Genomic DNA, 23,652 nt, shown 5'->3' on the forward strand with positions numbered 1-23,652 from the left:
GAGATGATGGAGCCAGACTCACTGCCCACCTCAGGGCCAGGCACCTGCTAGCCAGTCACAGTATACCCACCGCTGAGCTCAACCACCTCTTAGCATGGTTCCTGGGTGCTATCACATGCCATGAGGATGCTGTGTCTTTTCTACACTTGGAGCTGCTGCTGATAGAGGGCCTCCTCCCGTGACCCTGGGGGGTAGTGGGGGGCAGGCCTTGGGAGGAGGGGGAGGGAGGTTGAAACTCCCCCTGGGCCCCAGGTGGGTTTAGCACATCTGTCTCACCTCCTGCCAACAGCCGGGGGTGGGGTGGAGTAAAGGGTCCAACTTGAAGCCAGTTAGGTGCTGGGTCCCGGCTCAGCTTCCTCTCCTGCCATGTGGCTATAATCCTGTCTATTAATGCAGAGGAAGTGTCTGGTGCACTGAGAAATACAAAGCAGGCGCTCAAAAAGTGACCTTTCTGTTTTAATAGCTATTTGTTAGCAGCAGTTTCTAAAGCATCTTGCATGTGCTTGCACACACACACACACTCTCTCTCTCTCTCTCTCTCAAATGCTCCGGGTCACAGGAGATGAGCCGCTGCAGCATCTCCCAGGAGCTAAGCAGGGCTACTGAGTCTTCAGCTGTTGCTCCAAGCACCTGCCTCTCCCCACCATCTTCACCTAAAAGGAGAGGAGTGGAGATGGCCGAACATTCCGGAACCACTCTCCTTCCTCTATGCAGGGGGCATGAGACCCCACAGGCCACTCCACAGGGCAGAGGTGTGCTAGGCGGAGCTGGGGCAGGGGTCCTTCTGGAGCTCAGAAGCATTAACTCCTGCCACGTTCCTTGTGCTCTTTTATTAAAATGTATCTTATCAAAATACAGTTGATTGACAACGTTGTGTTCATTTCTGCTGTACAGCAAAGTGACTCAGTTATACATATACATTCTTTTTCATATTCTTTTCCATTATGGTTTATCACAGGATATTGTATATAGTTCCCTGTGCTCTACAGTAGGCCCTTGTTGTTTATCCATTCTATAAATAATAGTTTGCATCTGCTGACCCCAAAATCCCAGTCCATCCCTCCCTCAGCCCCCTCCCCCTTGTGCTCATTTGAGGCATCACGGGGAATCTGTGCCAAGCAAAACACTACCCGGCATGTTGGCGTAGCAACGGGGACCTTGCTTTGATGGGAAAGCCTTGGTCACATCTTAAGTGAAAATTACAATCAGTTGAGAGTTAGGAAGCCCCCAGTGGTTCTCCACTATTTCATTAATGTGCAAATACCAGTGGCGTGGGGCTGGAGTTATCAAGACCACTTGGGAAATTCACTGATATGAGACTCAGTGCTTTTAGGACGCACAGGGCTGGGCTCCATCAGACCCCAGAGGATGCCTTTATTTACCAGCCTGGGTCAAGCCCAGGGTGACAGTGGTTCCGTAAGAGCCTCCTGCCATCCCAGACAACAGAAGACCTGCAGCCCACCCTCCAACATCCTGCAAAGACAAGAGTGTCCCTCTTATCCAAGCATCTTCTTCCTCAAGAAAGAACATCTACCCACACACGGACCGTGAAGACGAGTCACTCTCAGTTATGCTGCCCCACCCCTTAATGCTCTTTGTCAGGCAGAAATGAGAGGAGTGGAGGCAAGGCAGTTCTAAGAGAAAAATTGTTTCTTTAGTGCAACTGTGACCTGAAGCACAAGCGGCCTCTCCCAGGGAAGCGACGTAATGATGGGTTAGCAGGCACTGTCGGTTGCGCAGCAGAGTGGGCACTGCCCCTCCAGCAGCCTCCCGTCCGCACCCATCCAAACGGAAGCCTGTCATCAGCTCAGGGGCACTCTTCCCCTGACAGAGGCCAGTGAGACGTGGGAACACAGTTTATGTCCGGATAGTCTAACTTAGGAATTCGATCCAGGTTGGCATCCCAGCTTTTCCCCAGTGAGCTCTGGGACTTTGGCAAAAAAATCTTCTCAGACACAGCTGCCTGCACCGTAAAATGGAGGTAGCAGTAGTGCCTCCTCCCCTAGGTGTTGATTTCCAAAGCGAGAGAGTCAAAGGACAGCTGCCCCTCTCTGTGCCCAGCACTGACTGCACGTTACGTCCCTTCGCCTTCTCAGCCGCACAGGAGGCAGGTGACCAGGGAGAGCGCTTGCAGCCGTAAGTAACAAACACCTAAGAGGAGAGCAGGCTGAGCGCGCAGCAAGCAGGAGAGAAGTAATGAAGATGAGGGCGGAAATACATGAAATAGAGAGTAGAAAACCAAGAGAGAAAGTCACCAAAACCAAAAGTTGGTTCTTTGAAATGATCAACAAAACGGACAAACCTTTAGGGAGATGGACCAAGAATGAAAGAGAGACGACTCAAAATCTGAAAATCGGAAAGGAAAGAGGAGACGCTGCTGGATGAACCTTGCAAAAGCAACCATGCAGCTCAAAGAAACAGCAAGAGCATTATTTCACATAATTGTAGGTCCAGAGGCAGGGCCGGGCATGAGGGGATGACAGCTCAGCAAGACCATCAGGCACCCGGGTTCTCTCTGCTTCTCCACTCTGTTCACTGAATATTTCTAGGCCCCCTGCCTTCCCAGGGCGCGGGAGGATTCCCCCACCTGCCCCCACCCCCTCATGACTTGCTTTGGCGAATGAAATGTGAAGAGAACGGCCTGGACCACTTCTGGGAGACTGCGTGGAGGCATGTTCTTTTCATCGTGCACTTTCCCCTGCAGTGATGGTCGTGGAAGCCCATGTTGAAGTGGAGCCCCCATCTGCCTGGACCACTGAGTGACTGCAGAGAGCAGGAGCCCCTGCTGCGGTGGGCGGATCACGCGGCGTGAGTGAGACTGACGTGTGTGTCACTTTAAGCCACTTAGGTTCCAGGATTATCAGCGCATGTGGCTGACACCCCATCCCCTGTGCCAGCACCATGGTGAGGCTGGTTCTCCTCGTGATCCCTGGAGAGCTCTGCAGTCCAATGAAAGCTTCCCTCTCATGTCCATCAGGAGTGAGAGAACTCCTCCCCAAGCATGAAAAATAAACCTCTTGCTGTGGCCTGATTCGGTCAATGTGAGTTTCACGTCCAGCTCCGGATCAGTAAACGTTGCGGGGGAGGTCCATGCGGATTGGCTGGGGCGATAGTCCGCTGGGGCATCCACCCCAGTCTCCGGTCCGTGGGTTCATACTGTTATCTCTATTACTAACAGCGTGACTGATGCCCATGACATGGGACGGATGATCACAACGTGACGTGAGCAAGGTTTATTAACTTGCTCAAGGTCAATAACATGCACACACAGCAGAACTGGAATCGAACTCTGTGGTCGGGTTCCAGAGACAGGGTCCTTACCAGGATGTAAGCCCCTGACGGGAACGAAGAACTTCGATCTACTCATTCCTTGCTTTATTTATTTATTTTTTTTAGATTTATTTATTTACTTATTTATATTTGGCTGCCTTGGGTCTTCGTTGCTGCGTGTGGTCTTTCTCTAGTTGCGGCGAGTGGTGGCTACTCTTTGTTGCAGTGCGCGGGCTTCTCAGGGCGGTGGTTTCTCTTGTTGCAGAGCTCGGGCTCTAGGCACGCGGGCTCTAGGCACACGGGCTTAGTTGCTCCGCAGCATGTAGAACCTTCCCGGAACCAGGGATAGAACCCATGTCCCCTGCATTGGCAGGCAGATTCCTAACCACTGCGCCACCAGGGAATTACCCTCATTCATTGCTTCATCTCCACCAACTAGAAAACCAGATACGTGTTAAATGAACGAATAAGCTACTCTCTATGCACCCCATGGGGTATTGAGAGGATTGAGTGAGACATCTTGTGTGCTAGGGTCCGTCGGATTCCTGACGGGGCTTGTTGCAGGCCTGTGGGGAGTCGTGGCCACATGTCACTAATATGTCAGGTGCCAATTCCTCCTCTTATCTACTTACAGGGCAATTTTGCCGATCTGACAAGATAATAAACGTGAAAGTACTTTGTAAAGAGGCTAATAACAAAAATAAATTATTATTATTTTATCTTACACCCAATAACTATTCACCAACATGATCATTTCTTGACCCGCTACTAAGTGTCTCTAAGAAGCTGACAGCAGGGATTAAAGTTCTGTTAAGATTTTTCTACTTGCCATTTCCCCAAACTCAAGATGGCATTTCCCATCCTGCCAGAGCATTCTGGAGCAAGTGATGGGAAAGGGTGAGATTTAGCCTGGCGAGAGAGAGGCAAGCCGGCACATCTTGCGGGCATTGACTGAGGCTTGCTGCGTTTCTTTGTCTTGGGTTTCTTTTTCTTTCTTTGACTGCTCATCCTGAGAGTCTGTGAAATTAATGGCAGGTTCCCCAGTGAGTGCAAATTAGGCAGAGGTGCAGGGCAGTTAACCCCCTGGGACCTCCCTAAACCAGTGGGAACCCAAGTCCAAATGCCCCACAAACTTACTCTCAGGTCAGGTGAGCATAGGGGCTGGGGGATGAGGATAAGGTGATTCATCGGCCACCAAAGGGGCAAGATGACTGTGTCTGCTGACCTTACACAGGGCAGAACAAGGACAAGGAGGGTTCGTTGATTTGGTGAGTTTCTACAATTGACCCGAGCTCCAGCTCCAGGTGCATATGGAAAACTCCTCCCTGCATCCAACCTGCCCCTTCCCCTGTGAAAAGAGCAAATGGTTTTTGAAGATATGGTACAAGGGACAGAGGCATACAATGGAAACCAGGTACCCAGCCACTCTCCATCTGCAGCAGGAGGTGAGGATGTGCAGTGGGTCCTGCGGGTGCTGCCCCAAGTGGAGGGGAGGGATGTGCAGGGGGAGAGGAGGGTGGCTGGCAGGAGGGAGGCAGAGATGCTTGAAGAAGGAGGGATGCCCAAGTCCTTGCTCAGAGACATCATCCCTTCTCTGTCTCAGCACATGCCATAATCACATAGCAGGAACTAGTGGGGAGAGCACAGCCTTTCTGAGCCCCTCCATCCCCACCCGGGAGGAGGTGGATTACCAGATGGCCTCTGTGGCCTTCAGGGGGGCTGACAGAACCCTGGGAACAAAGAGCGGACATCTGGAAGGAGAGACTTTCAAAAGTGGGGAGAATGACATGTAGAAATGCAGGGACCCACGAATTAAATATCCGGGGAGAGGAAGGGGTGAGCTCTCCGAGAGGGTTCCAGAGGGAACCGGGAAGGGGGGACGAGGGTGCAGGGGCACAGGAGCACTTGCATCGAGGATAAAGGGTGACAGGGACGGGGAGAGGGTATTTTTAAGCTGCTTTGCAGGTCTTTCCAAAAACGTGCCTGCTGCTCCTCCTCTGCCGTTAAACTCAGTTTTCTGCAAGACCATTGCCTTCAATTCTATTTTTCTATCCAAATAATGTGTCTTTGAACTGACTCTTCTCAAACACTGTGTCACCCAAGGTCCTGGCCACAGTGGAAGACCAGCCCCAGATGGGGCCGCTTCTGCCAGCAAGGAAAAACACTGTCCAGCCTGGTGAAGAACTGCCCACACCTGCACTTAGCCATCTTCTCTTTCTTTCAGTGTGATTATCCGTGAGAGGTGATGTGAAATGATTGCTACCCAAATTATTGGCACGATAGTAACTTTGAGTAATTAACACACATGCAATTTGGTAAGGTACTGTAGCATGAACAGTCATCTTCGGGAACTGCAGCTCTGGCTGGTAATGGCACCGTTGTTAGAAAGCTAACCGCAGCCCCGTGGGCGACTCTGTCGTACTTGTAGAGAAAAATAAAGTGGCCCAATAAAGCAGCCCGATTTGCTGCTGGTTTTTAGTGCTGAGTTACGCTTAACGCCAGTTGGGGGAGGCTTGGGGTCTTAAGAAAAATGAAAAACTCACCTGCTGAACTGCCCATTTCTAATCCAAAGTGAGTTCTAAAAATGTCACCATATAGAAAACCAGCTGTGACGTTGGCGGATAGTATGACCATTCTGTGCCTCAGACCAGTGCCTTGCACTTACTGGATTCTTATTACATGTCCTGATGAGTAAGGAACCTTAACATTGAGGATTTTGAGCCATATAAGCTCTAAGGATCTCTCCTGACAAAGTTCTGGAACTCGTTTTCTATTTTTCTAAAACATGAGTTTATTCCAGTCGTGGACCCCTCCATTCCTTCACTTCCGGTGTCGAAGCAGCCAGAAGGATGACGGTATGAGTCGCCCTCACTGGCACTGTGGGTTCTGAAAGTTCGGGGCTGCTTGCAGAGGAGGCGGGCTCTGGATGCCCCGTGTCCTCTCTGCTGGCATATCACTGACCCTGGACTTCCGGGAGCTGGGCCTGGAATGGTTCCCACATCAGTGAACCTTCTCTGTAATTTATTTCACGCAAACCCTTCTCTTGCTTCAGCAAGGGGGACCCAGGTACCTGGGAACTGTGCAATTCCGTCCTTCAATCTTTGCATTGAACTCCCAGCATTCCTCCCGTGGGAAGGCGTTATCCAAAGGCTGATCAAAGGAAGAAAAGCTGCAGCCACAGTCCCCGTCGTCTGCCCACTTTGCCTCCAGGCTGCCAACTGAGCCTCCTTTAGAGGCCGTCAAACCAGAGGAAGCAGCCAGCTCTTTATTCCAAGGCTAAAATAAAATGGCCTTCTTTTCTATGGCAGAACCCTCATGTCACTGATGTTTCTAAAAAACTGGGAGACGAGCCTGATGTTGCTTTTCTATTACGATAGCTTTGCCCTCCAAAGTTTACTTTTCACTTAAAAAAACTTTAGCGAGGCAATGAAAGCCCACAACATTGTCTGTGTTCCCTGCAGAGACATCAAAAATAGGTAGGACCTTAAAAATAACCCTGCCTTTTCCAGGTAGCTCCTCACTCAATATTAAGTGCCCTTCTCGCCAATGCAAGTGTTCATGATGCTAAATTAACTGTTAACAAGGACTTTAAAATAGTATAATTTATGCTAATTCAGAAATATTCCCGTTCCCAAACTGATTATTTTTACCTCCCAAATTGTTGCCCTTTTGCATCAGCTGCTGAGTCATCAGGGCGCTGTGATCAAGCACCTTTCTGAGTGGCTTCTGATCCCTGGTCATCTCCACGCGCGGTTTCCATGGATGTGCGCAGCTTGGGTGATGTGTGCTTCGGATACGATCTGTCACGATTATGGGAGGAGGAAGGATGCCCCCAGCACTGGCCGGTGCTGGGCGTCATCCCTCAAGATCAGGGCAGCACGGGAGAAGCCGTCTGCTCCTGCCCGAGCCAGCATCCTGGGGATGGAGGGGCTCAGGCTTCCTTGTTGGGCCCTCAAGGGGGCGCCCATTTCTCCCTGCTCACCTCCCCCCCAGAAAAAAAGCATCTAGGATGCTGATGGTGAGGACACAAGCCCAAAATCTACTGCTACTTTGGGAGGCTTTTTCTTTCACTGAGGTGTGGCTATGATGAGGCTTCATCTAACGGAGTAAAGCTTAGGAGACACCTTCCATTTCCCTCCAGAGGGAGAGTCCCACCTGCCCCTTACCTGCCTCTCACCTGCCCTCATCTCGCCCTCCTATGGCATTTGACTCTGACACCCGTGGCTCCCCCACCCTCTTCTCCAGCATGGGTGCCTATCTTGCTTTGTCCCAATAATGGCCCAAAGACTGAATTGTTCAGGAAAGAAGGGAAGGGGAAGGAAAAAGAAACTTTATTTTTTGAAGCATGAACTCTCTGAAGAAGTCCTAATGGCAGGAATCAAGTGCCCCCGGAATCACCTGTGATGAGAAGCAAGTCTACTTGGTGAGCTGTGGAGGGAGTGACGGTGAAGAAGCAAGACGATGCTGCTGCCTCTTGTGTCTGTGACTCCACCCGAAGGCGTATCAAAGGCAATGAGGAGGGGGGAGGGATAAATTAGGAGCTGGGGATTAACATATACACACTACTACATGTGAAATAGGCAACCAGCAAGGACCTACTGTGTAGCACAGGGAACTCTACTCAGTATCTTATAATAACCTAGAATGGAAGAGAATATAAAAAAATAGTATATGTATTTATATGTGTTTGTATATATACCTGAATAACTGTGTTGTACACCTGAAACTAACATAACATTATAAATCAACTATACTCTGATAAAAAATTTTTTTAAAAAGTCAACGAAGATAAATGGATTCCACACTCCACCATCTTCATCATGCTCTGCCATGCTCCACCATGTTTCCTCACGGTCCCTCATGGTCCACCATGGTCCCTCACAGTCCATCGTGGTCCATCATGTTCCATCGTGGTCCCTCACAGTCCATCATCATCCCTCATGGTCCATCATGTTCCATCGTGGTCCCTCATGGTCCATCACAGTCCCTCATGGTCTATCATGGTCCCTCATGGTCCATCACGGTCCCTCATGGTCCCTCATGGTCCATCACCGTCCCTCATGGTCCATCATGGTCCCTCATGGTCCATCATGGTCCCTCATGGTCCATCATGGTCTCTCATGGTCCCTTATGGTCCATCATGGTTCATCATGTTCCATCACGGTCCCTCACGGTCCCTCATGGTCCCTCACGATCCATCATGGTCCCTCACGGTCCATCACGGTCCCTCATGGTCCATCACGGTCCCTCATGGTCCATTATGGTCCCTCATGGTCCATTATGGTCCATCATGGTCCCTCATGGTTCATCATGGTCCATCACAGTCCCTCATGGTCCATCATGGTCCCTGTGGCTCCATTTAGAAGAGAAGATGACATGGAGACTGTGTGGATCCCCCCACCCTCAACACTGGCCCTGGGGTGCACAAGACGAAGCCCAGGGTGCTCACAATAGGCTGGGAGCAGAGTCAGCCCCCATCTGGACACTGCCCAGCTCCCTGGCCTTCCTCGGCCTGCTCCTCCACACTGGACCCGTTCTGCTGGTCTTCTGGAAGTTTCTTCACAGTGCAGGGCTCCCCCTCATGTCTGGCAGCATGCACTGCTCCTTCCCGTCCCTGACCCTCCTCCAAGTCTGCCCCAGTCTGCTCATTCTCTGCACATCCCCAAAGTCTATGTGAAAGGCCCCTCTGCTCTGTGTTGCCCAGCGCTCATCACGTGTCCTTCAACAAACCAAATTCTACTTGGCTGTTGGCTTATTCATTCCCTCACCAGACTCTGAGATCCTTGAGGACAGGACTGGCTCTCTCTCCTTCCCTGTCGTGCAAAGTACCTGGCATGTAGTTGCAGACGTGCTCCAAACATTTTATAAAATGGCACAACCAGTTAAGAGAAAGGATAAAGAACAGATGCAATTCAGCACTCCCCAATATTGAAAATAAGCATTAATTAGTAGCAACAGCTAAATAGGTGGGAATAGGTGTAGAAAACTAAAGGAGAGCAGGGAGGAGAGGAAATGATGCTGTGAAGCTAGAAGAAGGAACGGGATTACTTCCCAGTGGTGGGCAGGGCACCACGATTGCTGGAGGATTGGAAGACAGATTTTGGAATCTTCAAAACTTACAAAGGTTGTCAAGAGAGGAAAAGAGCAAAAGAGCAGGGCTGCTGTGCGAGGTCATTTCCAGGACTGCCAGCTCCAGAGCCAATCTTAGAGGAGCAGGAGGAGCTGGTGCATCCGGCCGCGCAGGGAGAGGCTGAAACTTGGAAGGGAGCCCGGACCTCGACCAGGTGGGCTGAGATGAAGGGCATCCCGCACCCCTGCTGGGTGACACGGGAAGGTCGAGGCAACAGCCTCAACAGAGAAAACAACTCTGTTCCGAGTTTAAACAGGGAAATTCTCAGTCATGCAAAATAGCCTCCTACACATGAAGCAGTAATGGGGGATGAAAGACAGGCAAAGGGGGAGAGACAGACAGACAGAGACAGAGACAAAGAGATAAAGACACAGAGAGAGGGAGACAGAGATAAAGACAGAGACAGACTCAAAGAGAGAGAGAGACATACACACAAAGAGACAGACACAGAGAGAAACAAAGACAGAGAGAGGCAGACAGAGACACACACAGAGAAAGGAAGAGAAAGACAGGCACAGAAAAACAGGGACAGAGAGAGAGAGATGGAGACAGAGATAGAGAGAGAAAGATACACAGAGAGACGGAGGCAGAGACTGACGGAGACAGAGTCAGAGAGAGAGAGAGACAGACAGGCAACCACGCAGACAGACAGTCAGATGAGAGGGAGTCAGAGAGAGATGACGTCCTGCCAGCCCCAGCGTCAGACCCATGGAGGAAGCCATTTGGACATTCCAGCTCCAGGAAACAAATGACAAAGTGGGCAGTTCATCTTGTTACCATGTGACTGAGGAAGAAACCCCTGAATAGTGGGCTGAATGGCTGCCTGGGGGCTCCAGATTCTGGAAATTCTTTATCAGTCCAGCCCGCGCTAGGCTCAGCTCTGCTCTGTCTGTAAGGGCGTGCAAACACGTGTGCAGAGGGAAACGGGTGCTGTCTATCCGGGCTCCAACTCAGAGACAGAGATGATGAAGACCAGTGTTTGAAGAAGATGCACATACACATAAACGTGGGTCACAAAGCTCTGTAGGAATGCAAACTAGAAAACGGCGGCTTTTAGATTTTATATCAAGGAATAAAACAGTGTGTCAGACACTGTCTTTTTAAATGACATTTTATTTTTTGTTGTCACGGATTAACTTTTGAGCCTACTAGAAGGATACCATGATTATAGTCAATAAAAAAATATAGATGATAGAATACAAATATTAGGTTATACAAAGTTAGTTGCTTTTTTTTGTTTTGTTTTTTAAATCACTGTCCACGAACAGTTTTAGACTTGAGCTTGGGAAAAAAACAAAAAACATGAAAACTTAATCTGGGTTTTTTTTTACACTTTCCTCAGTTAAAAGTTAAGAACACATATTGAGAATCATTTGTGGGCACCTATTACAATAAACAGAAGGACCACAAAAATTAAAACAAGTTCTAAAGACCCTCATATATACAAACTTCTGTACAGAATGAGCACAAGAAGAATTCATCCAATTAAAACCATCTCCTGTGGTCTACGTATTCTTTTTTTAAAAAGAGAGAAAATTGATCTTCCTACACTCATATTTATTTTTCCACTTGATCCCAGTATTTTTAAATGGTGTCTCCACTCCATAAATTAGTAACTGTTCAGTAGCGGAGGAATATCCTATTTTAAATTATACCAAAGGACATCAGGAACTTCCCTGAAAGGGCTGACCTTAGTTGCCTGATGTAAGTTGAAGAGACACTCAACCAACACAAAGTCACACCATGAGGTGCAGCCAGGAGATTCTGATAAAACATCCTGCAAGAGTCAGCTGGGGTTCAGCCTCCAGAGATGAGGGTTTGTAAGCTGCTACTACACAGTTGTGCAGTGAAGGCCTAATCTCTCCTTACTGTGCCCAACTCAGGTCTGCCGGGCTCTTTGCTAATGTGTCATTTGGTACAAAAGGAAAGGGCTTTTGGGCAAGACTCAGGCTCTCTCAAGACGGACACGCTTGGAAGCCTCCGACTTTGATAAACATAAAAGAACGTCCCAGGCCGTATCCACCTCTCTCCCCGACGCTAAAGCCCGCTCACTCCGTGGCTGGAGACGAACTCCTGTTAAGGAAAAGCAATTGCACTAAATGTCAGACATCACAGGCCCAATGAGGTAAATGCCAGACATGGGAGAAGATGCGGAGGGAGAGGAAGGATGCCGGCTCACTCTTCGGGGAGTGCTGTGGCTTCACTGCACGATCCCGGAATCCACCGAGGTCTGCTTGCGTGTCGTCTTGGGAGGGGGCGGCGGCGGGGTCTTGCTGGGGAGGGGTGGAGGCAGATGCTGGAAGACAGAAAATGGGGGAGACAGCTCATTGTTGATGCTCCGATGAGAAAGAAATAGTCTGGGGGGGTGGGAGGGGTCTGACCTGGCAGAGGGGTAGCCGCAAGGGAAAGTCGTGCACCCCTGGGTGGGAACTGCCCTCTCCCCATGACTTGGGGCCTGCAGGTTGGCCACAGACACTATTTCGCAAATAGTATGTCAGACGTCTGCACAGCCCCTGAGAAGTGTAACCACTGCTCTCTAGGTGGTGGTTTTAAATCGAGGAGCCCCTGGAATCAGACTGGTTTCAGAACTGGGCAGTTGAAATGGTTAAGAACAAGTGAATATGGGCAAAGCAGAACCCAGGGCCAGGCAGGCAGCCCGGCTACATCACAGATGGGCCTCCCTGGATGAGGACCAGCCACAGGTCCCCCCTCATGTCCCCCGAAGATGCCCCTAAAAAGTTCAGGGAGAAGCAAGTCCTTGGAGGTGCTCTCCATGGCTGGGTGAGAGGCCTGCCTTGCTCTCAGAAATGGAAAGGCCACATGAGACAGGGTCACCCAGACCATGGTGGCACCTGCAGCCACCATCCAAGTGACCCATTGACAGAGTAGTTTCTCATCCACAGTCTCTTTCAAAACTGCAAACAGAGGGGGATGAAGAAGGTTAGGGGGATGCTTAAACTCTTCATGATGGAAGCACAGTTTATCAAGAAATGGGTGTGGTTGTGTTCTAATAAAAGTTTATTTACAAAAACAGGCTGGGTACGGCCCTTGGGTCACAGTTTGCCTTAGGTTCCCAAGAATGAATGTACAACCATAATGGTGACAAGAGAAACTGAATGTACCTGCCCACGTGTGAACGATGGAGGGCAGCTGGTGGCCTTGCTCTTGGCGGACACGTGACATACACGAGAGGTCAACATGTGTTGACCACACACGTAAATAAATGAGTGAACAAATGGAGGGATGAGGGAATGAGCAGATGAACAAATAAACAGACCAGGAGAAGTGGGCACATGCCACAGGTAGAAACAACCAGAGTAAAATCACAAAGCGCTGTCCTCTCACTGACGGTGAGAGCGGCTGGTTAACAGCCTCTCGGGGAGGGTCACATTTAGCTCAATGTGAGAGAAGAAGTTTCAAGGATAGAATGGTGACGAAGTAGCATCTTACTGCCCAGATTTCCTCCTGATTCTGAGACAAATAAATACTAAAGTGATTAGGGCTTAACAGAGAGAAGAGAATCCAAGCGGAAACACAGAACTGATATAATAACATTTAGACATGACAACAAGCGAAGTAAAAGGACAGACTTGTAAATCTTTTTAAGTTGGTAAGAACAGTCAAGAGAAATAACGATTTCCTGGTCCGATTAGACGGCTGCTTGTTGACACGTGGGAGTGAACAGTGCGGGCCGGTGTGAGCCACGCAGGGCCAGGCCACGGTGAGACACGCGCACTCGCTCCCAGCGCCTCTGTGCCAAAAACGCGCACGGCGGGCTCATCACCACCGAGCAACATGGGAGCTCAGATTACTGGTGGTGACAGCTCCACGCGGCTACATCTAGAGAGAGAGTGGACTACACGCCGAGGCAGGTCAGAGAGTGATGGGGGGGTGGGGACCAGCCCCCTGCAGGGCAGACCATCACTGCCCTACAGAGCTCTTGGGGCCTCCAAAGGAGGCAGCCCTGGAAATCCAGCGGCTTCCAGTGACGACATCCAAGCCCACACGTGTGCCTCCTGAAGGCACAGGCTGCAGGTAAGGCAAACAAGACATCAACAGCAAGGGGACTCGGGCAACTAATCTCATGGAACCCACGACCCCTTTAAAAATGGAGCCAAAGCTTGTGTCTCTTTGTCCTTCCCCACCAGCCGCGGCAGCATAACTTAGATGATGTGTCCCAGAAACGGAGACTATCCAGTGTGGCCCCTAGTTGATTTGTAACCAAATGGATTTGCTCACACGTTCAAGTTCAGAATTTTCCATGTAGGGAGACCTGGGGGCCCTTCTTGCTTTTTCAATAAAAGAAAGAGATGAAAATTAAGATGGAACTGGTTAACGGCGCTGTTAGGAAAGCAGCACCCCAAACAATCAACGTTCTCGCTCAGCTCCCTGGGTCTCCTTGTACGCTAACCTGTAGTTAAAATCTGCAGGAAGAATGAGGAAAACAAAGATATAATATGACCATTCAATCACATTAACTGTTCACATTTTTCATGGGTGTCTATAACTTTTTATATGTGTTGTGTATGTGTGCATACAGTTGCAATCATACTTCTACACAATTTTTGTCTGTTTTGTCCCTCACATTTGATATATGCGTTTCCATTTCCTATATTTTGCTTTTATAATTTTTAGTATGTGCTTAATGTTCTTGAAAGGAATATGCCACAGTTATCTTAATTCCCTATCATTGGGCATTTAGGGTTGTTTTAATCATTACAAATAATGCTGTTATAAATATGTTTTACATGTCACTTTTTTTTCATGTGAATTATTACCTTAGCACAAACTCCCAAGACTCAGATTACTGGCACAAAATATAAAAAACAGTAATGATTCTAAATATGTGCTGCTGAAGAAAAAAAAGAAAATCTGCAGGAAGCATCAGGCTGACGTTTCTTGAGTTGCTACAAACCATTCCAGCTTCCTGAAAAGCCATCACGGGGCACCTGGTCCCCTTTTCAGGGCTGATCCCCCGTCGTGAAATCTATAGGGACAGAGGGCTGGTCCGAAAGGCACTGCAGCCTTGGAAGGACAAGCTGTCCCTTCAGCACCAAAGAGGAAGCCCCACTGCTTGTTTGGTTTTCTTACACAAAAGGAATAATCAAATAAATATACAGTCACTAAATCCCTTCTCTCTTCTATTCATCTCATAAGAAGAGATAGTAACTTGCAGAAAACTCAGTGGAAAAAGTCTCCATGAAAAAAAAAGTATGTAGGCTTTATATGGTTTTTCAGGGAAAAAAAACATGCCTTGCTGTTACGCAAAGAATTGCGGCCACACAGCAACCTCATGTCTTGGGTGTTCCACAGGAGTGCTGTTGCCGCACACGTATGTTATAGAGGCTGACCTACTGCACGTGTGACTGGGGATATTTTACTCTTCAGCCTGCATGGCTTTAAGTTCACAAGGCTGTGAACAGCGTGGCCGGGGGAGGGATGAACCTGGACGTGGATCTCCCGGTGCTGCTGGGTTATTTCACGTGCGCACGCACACTGACCTCTGCACGCGGCCCGGCCAGCGGACAACCGAGATGCCCGCATGACAGCAGCCTTGAGCACCAGGAGAGAGTGCGGGGGATTCTACAGCTGTGAGCTGGTAACAGAGGAACTGGTTGAAGGGGCTTTTTCAGATTTTTAGCTGATATTTGCATTAGTAGGCAGGCCCAGAGGCCACTGAGCAGTGAGCACATCAGACAAGATTAATGACAGGTTCCAAGGGAGGGGACCAGCCTGGGACCAGTGCCCACGGGGGTTCAAGTTGGCTGCTCATGTCTGTGGCAGTCAGCACCCCGAGTCTAGATGGGGTGGGGGGAGGTTTTAGGGTTAGAGGCGTGGCTGGGGATGGGGGGCCTCGGGGAACTGGGGTTTGCCCCAGTTGGAGTCACCTCACTTCTCCTCTGCAGTGTCTCCACACAGCAGGTGCCTGTCCCCACCCAGGAGCGGCCAGTGTGAGGACGAGGTGGTCTGAAGGAACCTTGGGGACCAGGGCTTCCCAAGGGCAAGGCTGGTGTCCGGGAGCACATGCCCCCATACAGCACGTGGTGTCAGCCGGCTTCTTAAAAAGTCAGACAAACCTCTTCATACAAAAGCTGCTTTTCAAAAACCAAACTTTCATGAGAATCGCACCTCCAGTGTAATGACCTCCAAGGTCATGAGATTGGCCCTTCGACCCACCGGCTGGAATTCTTCCCCTTTAGCCTTGTTCTGAGGCCCCCACGGGAACACGCGTCCCTGCAGCGATAACAGAGAACCACAGGCCACGCACACCGGCGTTCTCACCCCTGGGACCTCTTTCCTCGAAATCAAACCTCAGCTTGCCCAAAGTAAACACACTGACACCAGGGCGGAAGGGATTTCTATTTTGTGGAGGGACAGATATTAAGAACCCACGTTTCTGAGTCCTGACTTACCCTCTGGTGAGGAGGAGGGGGTGGAGGCGTTGGGGAGCCCATCAAGTCCAGGTTCTCAGTCAAGGTCCCGTAGTCTGCGCTGGTGCCTTTGAGAGGCAGGGGGGGTGGAACCTCAGCCACGTCCAGCCCGGTCATGCCATTCAGCTCCAAACCTGGAAAACGGGGTGGATTAGAGTCAAACCCACCACCCCGCCGGGCGTGAATGCACATGCGGGCTGCTTCGTGCGGTCTCGGGAGTGGCAGGGAGGCGGGAACGCTTTATCCCCCAGCAAAGCTCGTCAACGGGTCAGAGAAGAGAGCAGGGAGGGGCAGAGAAGGCCAGGGGCGGCATCCCCTCCAGAGGGCGTGTTCTAGAAAAAGAATACCAACCATACAAGATGCCTAAAACCTGAGCTTAAAGGACAGATCAGACCCCTGGAAAAACAGCCGCGTCGACCTGGGATGCTTCTGATCCTTCCTTGACCCCTCTGCCTTGGTGGCACCTGCACAGCTGGTGGTCACAAGGACTGTCCATGCCTGGAGTTTTCAGAGCCCAGCCAGGATGCTGCCGCAGGCGTCCTGCAGGTACGAGTTGGGGAGCTTCACTAAGCCATGTCCCATATCACAGCTCACAGCCAGCCACCTGCCTCACAAAACGCTCACAACAGGGAAAGCCGATTGTACTAAACGCAGTTACTAGCAGCAGCTGCCGCTGGGCTGTTGCTTTAAATAAGCCAAAGGGAAGTACCATTGATTTTTTTTTTTTATTGGCTGCATTGGGTCTTTGTTGCTGCACTCGGGCTTTCTCTAGTTGCGGCAAGCAGGGACTACTCTTCATTGCAGTCCGGGCTTCTCAGTGCGGTGGCTTCTCCTGTTGCAAAGCACGGGCTCTAGGTGTGCAGGCTTCAGTAGTTGTGGCTCATGGGCTCAATAGTTGTGGCTCACGGGCTCTAGGGCACAGGCTCAGGAGTTGTGGCGCACGGGCTTAGTTGCTCCGTGGCATATGGAATCTTCCCGGACCAGGGATTGAACCTGTGTCCCCTGCATTGGCAGGTGGATTCTTAACCACCGTGCCACCAGGGAAGTCCCTGATTTTTAAAGTAAACCAAAAAGGAGCCATTTTCAAACAGAGGCGTGATCATTAAGAAAATATATTTTCTCAGCCTTTGTTGAGACTCAGAAATAATTTGTTTGTCTTTTATGTTAAAGAGAGAAAAATGGACATTTTTGCTGTTGAGCCTCAAGTTTTCCCCACTGACGCTTCTGATGAAAACCCTTCATTAGGAAAGTCCTTTGTAGGAAGAGTCGTGTCAACTTACAAGGAAGCCTTGTTGTTGAACTGAGGAACAACAAGGTGGCCTCTGATTGAATGACGGCCCTAGGGATTGGCTGGTTGGTTGTTTTTATCGTGGCATTTATTTAAAATCTGCCGTTTTAACCACTTTGATGTGTACAAATCAGTGGCAGGGATCACATTCACAATATTCGCAACCATCACCACTATCAACCGTATCGTCCCAAACACCAAGGCGCGACCCAGAAAGCAACAACCCCCACTCTCCCCCCAACCCCGATAACCTCGAACTGACTTCCTGTCTCCATGAATTTGATTATTTCAGCCACGTCCTATAACTGGAATCATATACGATTTGTCCTGGCTTATTTCACGTCATGTTTTCGAGGTCCGTCCACGTCGTGGCATGTACCAGAACTGTTTTGTTAGTGGCTGAATCGCATCCTGTTGGGGGGGTATTTCTCAGGACGCACATCTTAGTTTAACCACTCGCCAAGCGATGGACACTCGGGCTGTGCCCGCCTACTGGCTGTTGTGAGTGGTGCAGCTATGAACATTCGCACACAAGCATCTCATTGAGTCCTTGTGTCCAGTTCTCTGGGGCAAACGTCTAGGAGTGAGCTTGCTGGGGGTTATGGTGATTCCACATTTAATATCAAGGAGCCACTAAAGTGCTGTCTACAGAAGCTGCAATGGTGCCTGTTTTCAGCTATTTATAAAAAAATTAATAAAATATTTTTGAAGAGGATCACCAGTTACATTGTAAGGATGTGAAGCTAGGACACCCGGAGACCGTCTCCCTTCCAGCTCCCAGCAATGCTTGGCTCCCTTAAGCTCATCGCTGGGGCAGCCCTGACTCCCAACCAGAGAGATCGTCTCCAGATGCTGCTGCCCTTTCAGCAAGAAGAAACTGGATGCTGAGGACAACCATCGCTGCCCTGCACACGCCTCTCCCCTGGGTGCTGCTCCCGTCCCCTTTCCTGGTCTCCCTAGCCCTGCTGCCCTCACTCCCTGCCACCTTCTTCCTGCCAGGATGTCGCCTCTCTGGCCGGCCTGACCTCAGTGGTGAACAGCCGGGTCCCACTTGCGGTGGGTTCCACAGCATCCCTCCACAGTTCACACCCACCCAAAGCCTCAGACCTTCCTTGGAAATAGGGTCTTTGCAGATGTCATTACTGAAGAATCTCAAGTTGAGACCATCCTGGATTTACAGTGGGCCCTAAACCCAACCTCCAGTCTCCTGTAAGAAAAGGAGAGAATACAGAAACACAGAGTAAGGCATGGGAAGAGAAGGGAGGGACTGGAGTGATGCTTCCGCAAGCCAAGGAACGCCACCGACTGCCGGAATCCAACAGAAGCCAAAAGAGGATGGGCAGACTCTCCCTCTGAGCCTCCACCCGGAAGCAAGGCTGTCAATACCTTGATTTCAGACTTCTGGTCTCCAGACCATGAGAGAATAACTTTCTGATGTTTTAGGCCAGCAAGTCTGTGGTGACATGTCAAGCAGCCTTAGAAATTGGGCAAGACTGCAAAGTGAGCTCTACTCTTAGCCCCTCAGCACAACCTGGCAGAAAGCTTCCCTTCCCATCCTTCCTGGACACAAAAAGGCCCCAAATCCCCCACCCCACCTCCGTGGGCTGCATTATCCCATAATACGAAATAGGGGACATTTCACATGCCTCTCATGTTGCTCCCAGTGCACCGAGGTCTGGAGAGCTGGACGGGCCCCACGCTTTTTGCCCAGGGAACGCAGGAACCCAGGACTGGGCTCTGGCCTGATTTGCCTTTGTCCCTGGGGACGTTCCCAGGAAGCCAGGTGCTCATCAAAACTCACTCCATCCACCTAGAGATTGTCATACTGAGTGAAGTAAGTCAGACAGAGAAAGAGAACTACCATATGCTATCACTTATATGCGGAATCTAAAAAGAAATGATACAAATGCACATATTTACAAAACAGAAACACTCAGAGACTTAGAGAATGAACTATGGTTACCAGGGCAGGGAAGGGTGGAAGGAAGGGATAGTTAGGGAGTCTGGGACTGACATGTACACACTGCTGTATTTAGAAAGGATACCCCACAAGGACCTGCTGTACAGCACAGGGAACCCTGCTCAATGTTATGTGGCAGCCTGGATGAGAGGGGGGTCTGGGAGAGAATGGATACATGGCTGGGTCGCTTTGCTGTGCACCTGAAACTATCACAACACTGTGAATCGGCTATACTCCAACAAAAAAAAAGTACAACAAACAAACAAAAACAGCTCTCTCCATCTGCTGGGTGGAGAGGAAGTGGGTCTAACTTTAGAGGCTTCGATAGAGGGGAAGGTCACAGAGCAACGTCAGGAATTCAAATGTGGACAGTGTCCCACTTACTGGACTGCAGGCTGAAGCTGAGCTTGGCCCTGGGTGTGACCGGAGGAGGCGTGTGCTGGGAGGACGGTGAGGACGGGGACACCGAGAAGCGCCTCTCACTCCCGATGACGTTCATCACCTGGCTCTTCGGTCTCTGGGGCCGCAGGGGACTTATCTACAAGGGAGGGATAGAGAGGGCAGAGTTAGGGTCTGTCATGGGCTGAGCTGTGTCACCACAAAAAGTCCTAACCCACAGTACTGGTGAATGTGACCTTGTTTGGAAATAGGGTCTCTGCAGATGGTCAAGTTAAGATGAGGTCATTACAGTGGCTCCTAATCCAGTATGACTGGAGTCCTTATAAAAAGGGGGAATTTGGACCCAGACATATGTAAACATGAAAGCAGAGATCAGGGTGATGCTTCTACAAGCCAAGCAAAGCCAAAGATTGCTGGCCGACCACCAGACACCAGGGAAGAGGCCAGGAACAGGCGCCTCTCACAGCCTCAGAGGGAAACAGCCCTGCTGACATCTTGATCTTGGTCTTCCAGCCTCCAGAACCAAGACAATCAATCTCTGCTCTTTAAGCCACCAGCCTGTGGTACCTCGTTAGAGCAGCCCTGGCAAACCAATACAGGCCTTACAATAATCTCCTTACACAGTCTGGGAGGATGTCACATCACATTTCCTGAACATAAAGGTAACGTGGGCCACGCAGTGGGGGTGAGAGCACACAGGGAAAGCTCTAAAGGGTCAGGCGTGGACACAAGGACCTCTTCAGTGACCAGAACACCCCGGGCTCCTAATTTCTTGGTCTTTCTTGGCAGGTACGTGAAAATCTAGAAACTTGCTGAAAGGTTTCCTCTCTCATGCTGCGCTTTACTGAGTAGGAATTCTTTCCACTTTTCCTTGCGTTTCCCTCCCCATCTCTGGCTTTCAGATGCACTTGACTTTTCCCACCTAAGGCTTTTCCTGTGTCTGTAACATTGGGACATTTTATTTATGTTTCTTACAATTTGGTCTCAGATCATTAGGCCTGGGGGAACACAAGCAGTTCAAATACTCTGAGGTAGGAGTGATTAGGAAAGTTATTAACACGGCTGAGAAGGAGGAATCAAGATTTCCGCCCCGGGATGGGCAGGGCGGGCGGGCAGGGCTCTGGGCTCGACGCGTGGGCCCGTGGGGGAGGGGCAGCTGCAGAGCAGGTGGATGGCAGCCTGTGCCTCTAAGTGGTCTGCAAAGGCAGGGCCTCCCTGGAGGCAGCTGAGGCTGGAAGGAGGGGAGGAAGGCTTAAGCCCTTTGGTAAACAGGGTGGGTGAGGGAAACAGGTGGCCAGCAGGCCGACTTCCGGAACTATCCGAGGCCAGTGAAGCAGATCCCGGAGACCGCGTGTCACCGATGAGTTCCCTGCAGCCCAACTGCTGCGGGAAGTCTGGGACAGCCTGGCTGAGTTTGGGGCTCTCGTCGGGTGTGTGTGTACAGGGACTGGAGGTGGGGATTCAGGGATTGCATCAGTGCACCTCCCATCCTTCCCACCCCATCCCATAAGGGCACATTCTGACAATCCGGGGAGCAGAGGACATTTTACTGGTGAGATGCAAACTGCACATGGAGGGCCCCCTCCTGTCCCAGGCTCTGAGAGCCTCAGCTAGAAGTCATGAAATTGTCAATGACGCAAATTCAGGTAAGAAGCTAAATCCAGCCCCGTGGAGGGAGCAGAGAAAACCTCTGCAGAAGCGTGGGGAGGACAGGTGGATGCAAAGAGCAGGGCAACCCGAGGCCCAGGGCGCCGCCCCAGGAAATGGGGCTGCTGCCACCACCCAGTAAACCTCGCTCCCACGGACCACACCGTCCACCTGCTCTGTCCCGCAGCACCTGCCTGGTCACAGGCACACGGAGGCTTGAACAGGAAACTCCAGGTGCCTAACTGGACTGGCAGACTTTGCCAGCACCTGTCACCCAAGGACAGACTGGTACCTGGGCTGGACCAAGAACAGCCAGCCTGCCTCCAGCGAGAAGTCAGGAGGCCTGGCCCCTACAGCTAAGGCTGTGGTTATTCCGAAACTCCTCAGAGGCCGACAGCGGCGGGGGGGGGTCAAGTTTCTTGCTTTGACCTTGGTGAGCTCCTATGGATTTGCTGAGGGTACCCTAGGCCAGCCGTGGTGGGGGTTGGGTGATGGGGAGGGGGTGGCACTTTGTGGTGAACTCAGCCATTTTTGGTAGCACCCTTGCAGGAAAGCAGGGCCACATGGGGAGGGACAGAACTTGTACTGTGATGATGACCAAGCCTGGCACGTCCTTCCCCTTCTTTGCACACAACTTAATTCTGATTAACTCTGCCACGTGACTCAAATTCTCTGAGGCCCTCAGTTTTAACATCTTAAAGTGAAGCTTAAATTGAAACGGGAAGACTTAAATTAAAGGGAAGACTTTCACAGGGCCTGCACTTGGTAAATATTTAAAAAATGCTGCTGTTAGTTTATCCCACCCACTGATGGTGTCTGGGCTCTCGCGAGGAGAGGTGCTGGCCCGTCCCAGCAGGGTCGCTGGCCCCCCAGCTTTCCAGAAGAGTGGACAGAGCACAGAGAGGGGGCCATTAGAAACCTCTGGATCCCACTGCGTGAGACCATGCCTGGGCACTTCATGCTCACCTGGGGCCAGTCCCGCCCTGGGCCCCACTCCCCGGGCCGCCCACACGCTGCAGTGAAACACCGCAGCCCAGCTGCAGGCAGAGCTGTGTCCAAAGGCCTCACAAGGGCATCTGCCTTCCGGAAGACCACGTCATGGTTCTGGGGTCTCCACCTCTAGACACCCAAGCAGCACGTGACTGCTGGTTTCCATGCCACGTGGTCTGGATGAAACACACCCTCTGGTGTTCAAGAAATAAACAAGCAGTGAAGTATGTCTTATTCAACAGTGGTCCCACCTGAGCCCTTTGATAAACAACCCTCCACTAACAGCCAGGACGGGTCACGGGCTCCCCGTCCAGGGCAGGCACGTTCTTGGGCACCGGACAGGCAAACGTCCGTCCACTTCGAGAGGGAGGGAGCTCTAAGCCTGACTTCACCTTTGACGCTGATGGCCTACGAGAGCCTCTTCTTCCTTTTGTCTCCAGTCTACAAGTAGCACGTTCTGAATCCAGTTCACCCCAGAAGCGCTCCGTACCTCATTTTTGCCCCCAGACTCCAAACGCTGTTATGCGCTGCTGGGAGCGGCAGCACCCCCGCCCCCCACCCCCTTCCGGCCCCGGCTCAGCCCTGGGAGGAAAGCATGCTGCTTGGGTTTCACCGCCATCACACACCCCGGACTCTGGAATGGACGCGATTCCCTGGGATCCGTTTTTAATGTCAACTCACCAGCACGTGTCATGTTCAGTGTCTGAAAATCCCTCTGAACGATGGCCAAGGGATTTAGGCACAGAGCGGATGAGGCCGGGAGGATAACACGGACCCATGTACAGCTGGCACAGCCCAGCGGGAAGGGGCTCTGGGACTCTAGCTAAGCACATTATAACACTCGGGCAGAAACTGTGGCTTAGCAACTTCCGGTCAGGAAGGGGTGAGGGAATCACATTAGCTGGCCTGGAGTACGGCTCTCTGACAACAAAAGCATCCTGTTCATCTCCTGAGATGTCTGCATGTCTAGCGGAAGCAAGTCCAACTTTGCTGCAGAACCACGTGGGGCCTGCTGAGGGCTGGCCCCGCCCCCAGCCCCTCTGGGATGGAGGATGGAGGATAGCGCAAAGGCAAGCATCCTCTGGAGAGATGCAGCCCTGGCTCTGTGCCTCCGGCTGCCCTACAGCATTGGTTATACTTGGGGAGGGCTGCGAGAGACCCCAGATTTTCAAATGCCTATTTCATAGCCAATTCAATGCAATCCAATTGACAGCCCCCTTGGCTACATGTGGAGCAAAGACAGGTCCCGGCAGCTACCGCAAGAGCCAGGGAAAGCTCCCTGTGAAATTACCGTTTCTGAAAGGATCACAGCCTCAGATTGCTGCAGGGGAATGTCGGTGGGTTTAAATTCTTTATCGAATATCTCTTGATGTTTGCTGTTCCTTTTTTCCTTCTTCTTGTCCTTCTTCTCTTTATCCGGGTCGTCCTTGTCTAGCTTGTCCTGCGACCGGGAGTGCATTTTCTTTGGCAGGAGGGGCTCCAGGGCAAACCTAAAGGAAACGGTTCTTTAAATCAGTGCCATCTTACTAGCAGAGTC

General features: G+C 50.9%; 1 protein-coding gene across 4 annotated transcripts in view; it reads right to left on the reverse strand.

Annotated features, from left to right (window-relative positions):
- Positions 1–10,501: 10,501 nt before the first annotated feature.
- The window catches only part of DOCK1 (dedicator of cytokinesis 1), a 520,609-nt gene continuing 507,458 nt past the window's right edge, over positions 10,502–23,652 (reverse strand). For 3 of the 4 annotated variants that reach the window (XM_057736106.1, XM_057736108.1, XM_057736105.1), the window contains 4 exons: positions 23,407–23,605; positions 19,464–19,617; positions 15,814–15,965; positions 10,502–11,696 (listed from right to left, as the gene is read on the reverse strand). In XM_057736106.1, coding sequence (XP_057592089.1) covers positions 11,601–11,696; positions 15,814–15,965; positions 19,464–19,617; positions 23,407–23,605 — 601 coding nt within the window. In that variant the 3' untranslated portion in view covers positions 10,502–11,600. Of the gene's footprint in view, positions 11,697–15,813; positions 15,966–15,994; positions 16,372–19,463; positions 19,618–23,406; positions 23,606–23,652 lie in introns of those variants that run through there. The other variant, XM_057736107.1, reaches the window with a different exon arrangement.

The sequence above is a fragment of the Hippopotamus amphibius genome, chromosome 5 (genome assembly GCF_030028045.1).
Source record: "Hippopotamus amphibius kiboko isolate mHipAmp2 chromosome 5, mHipAmp2.hap2, whole genome shotgun sequence".
Lineage (NCBI taxonomy): Eukaryota > Metazoa > Chordata > Mammalia > Artiodactyla > Hippopotamidae > Hippopotamus > Hippopotamus amphibius.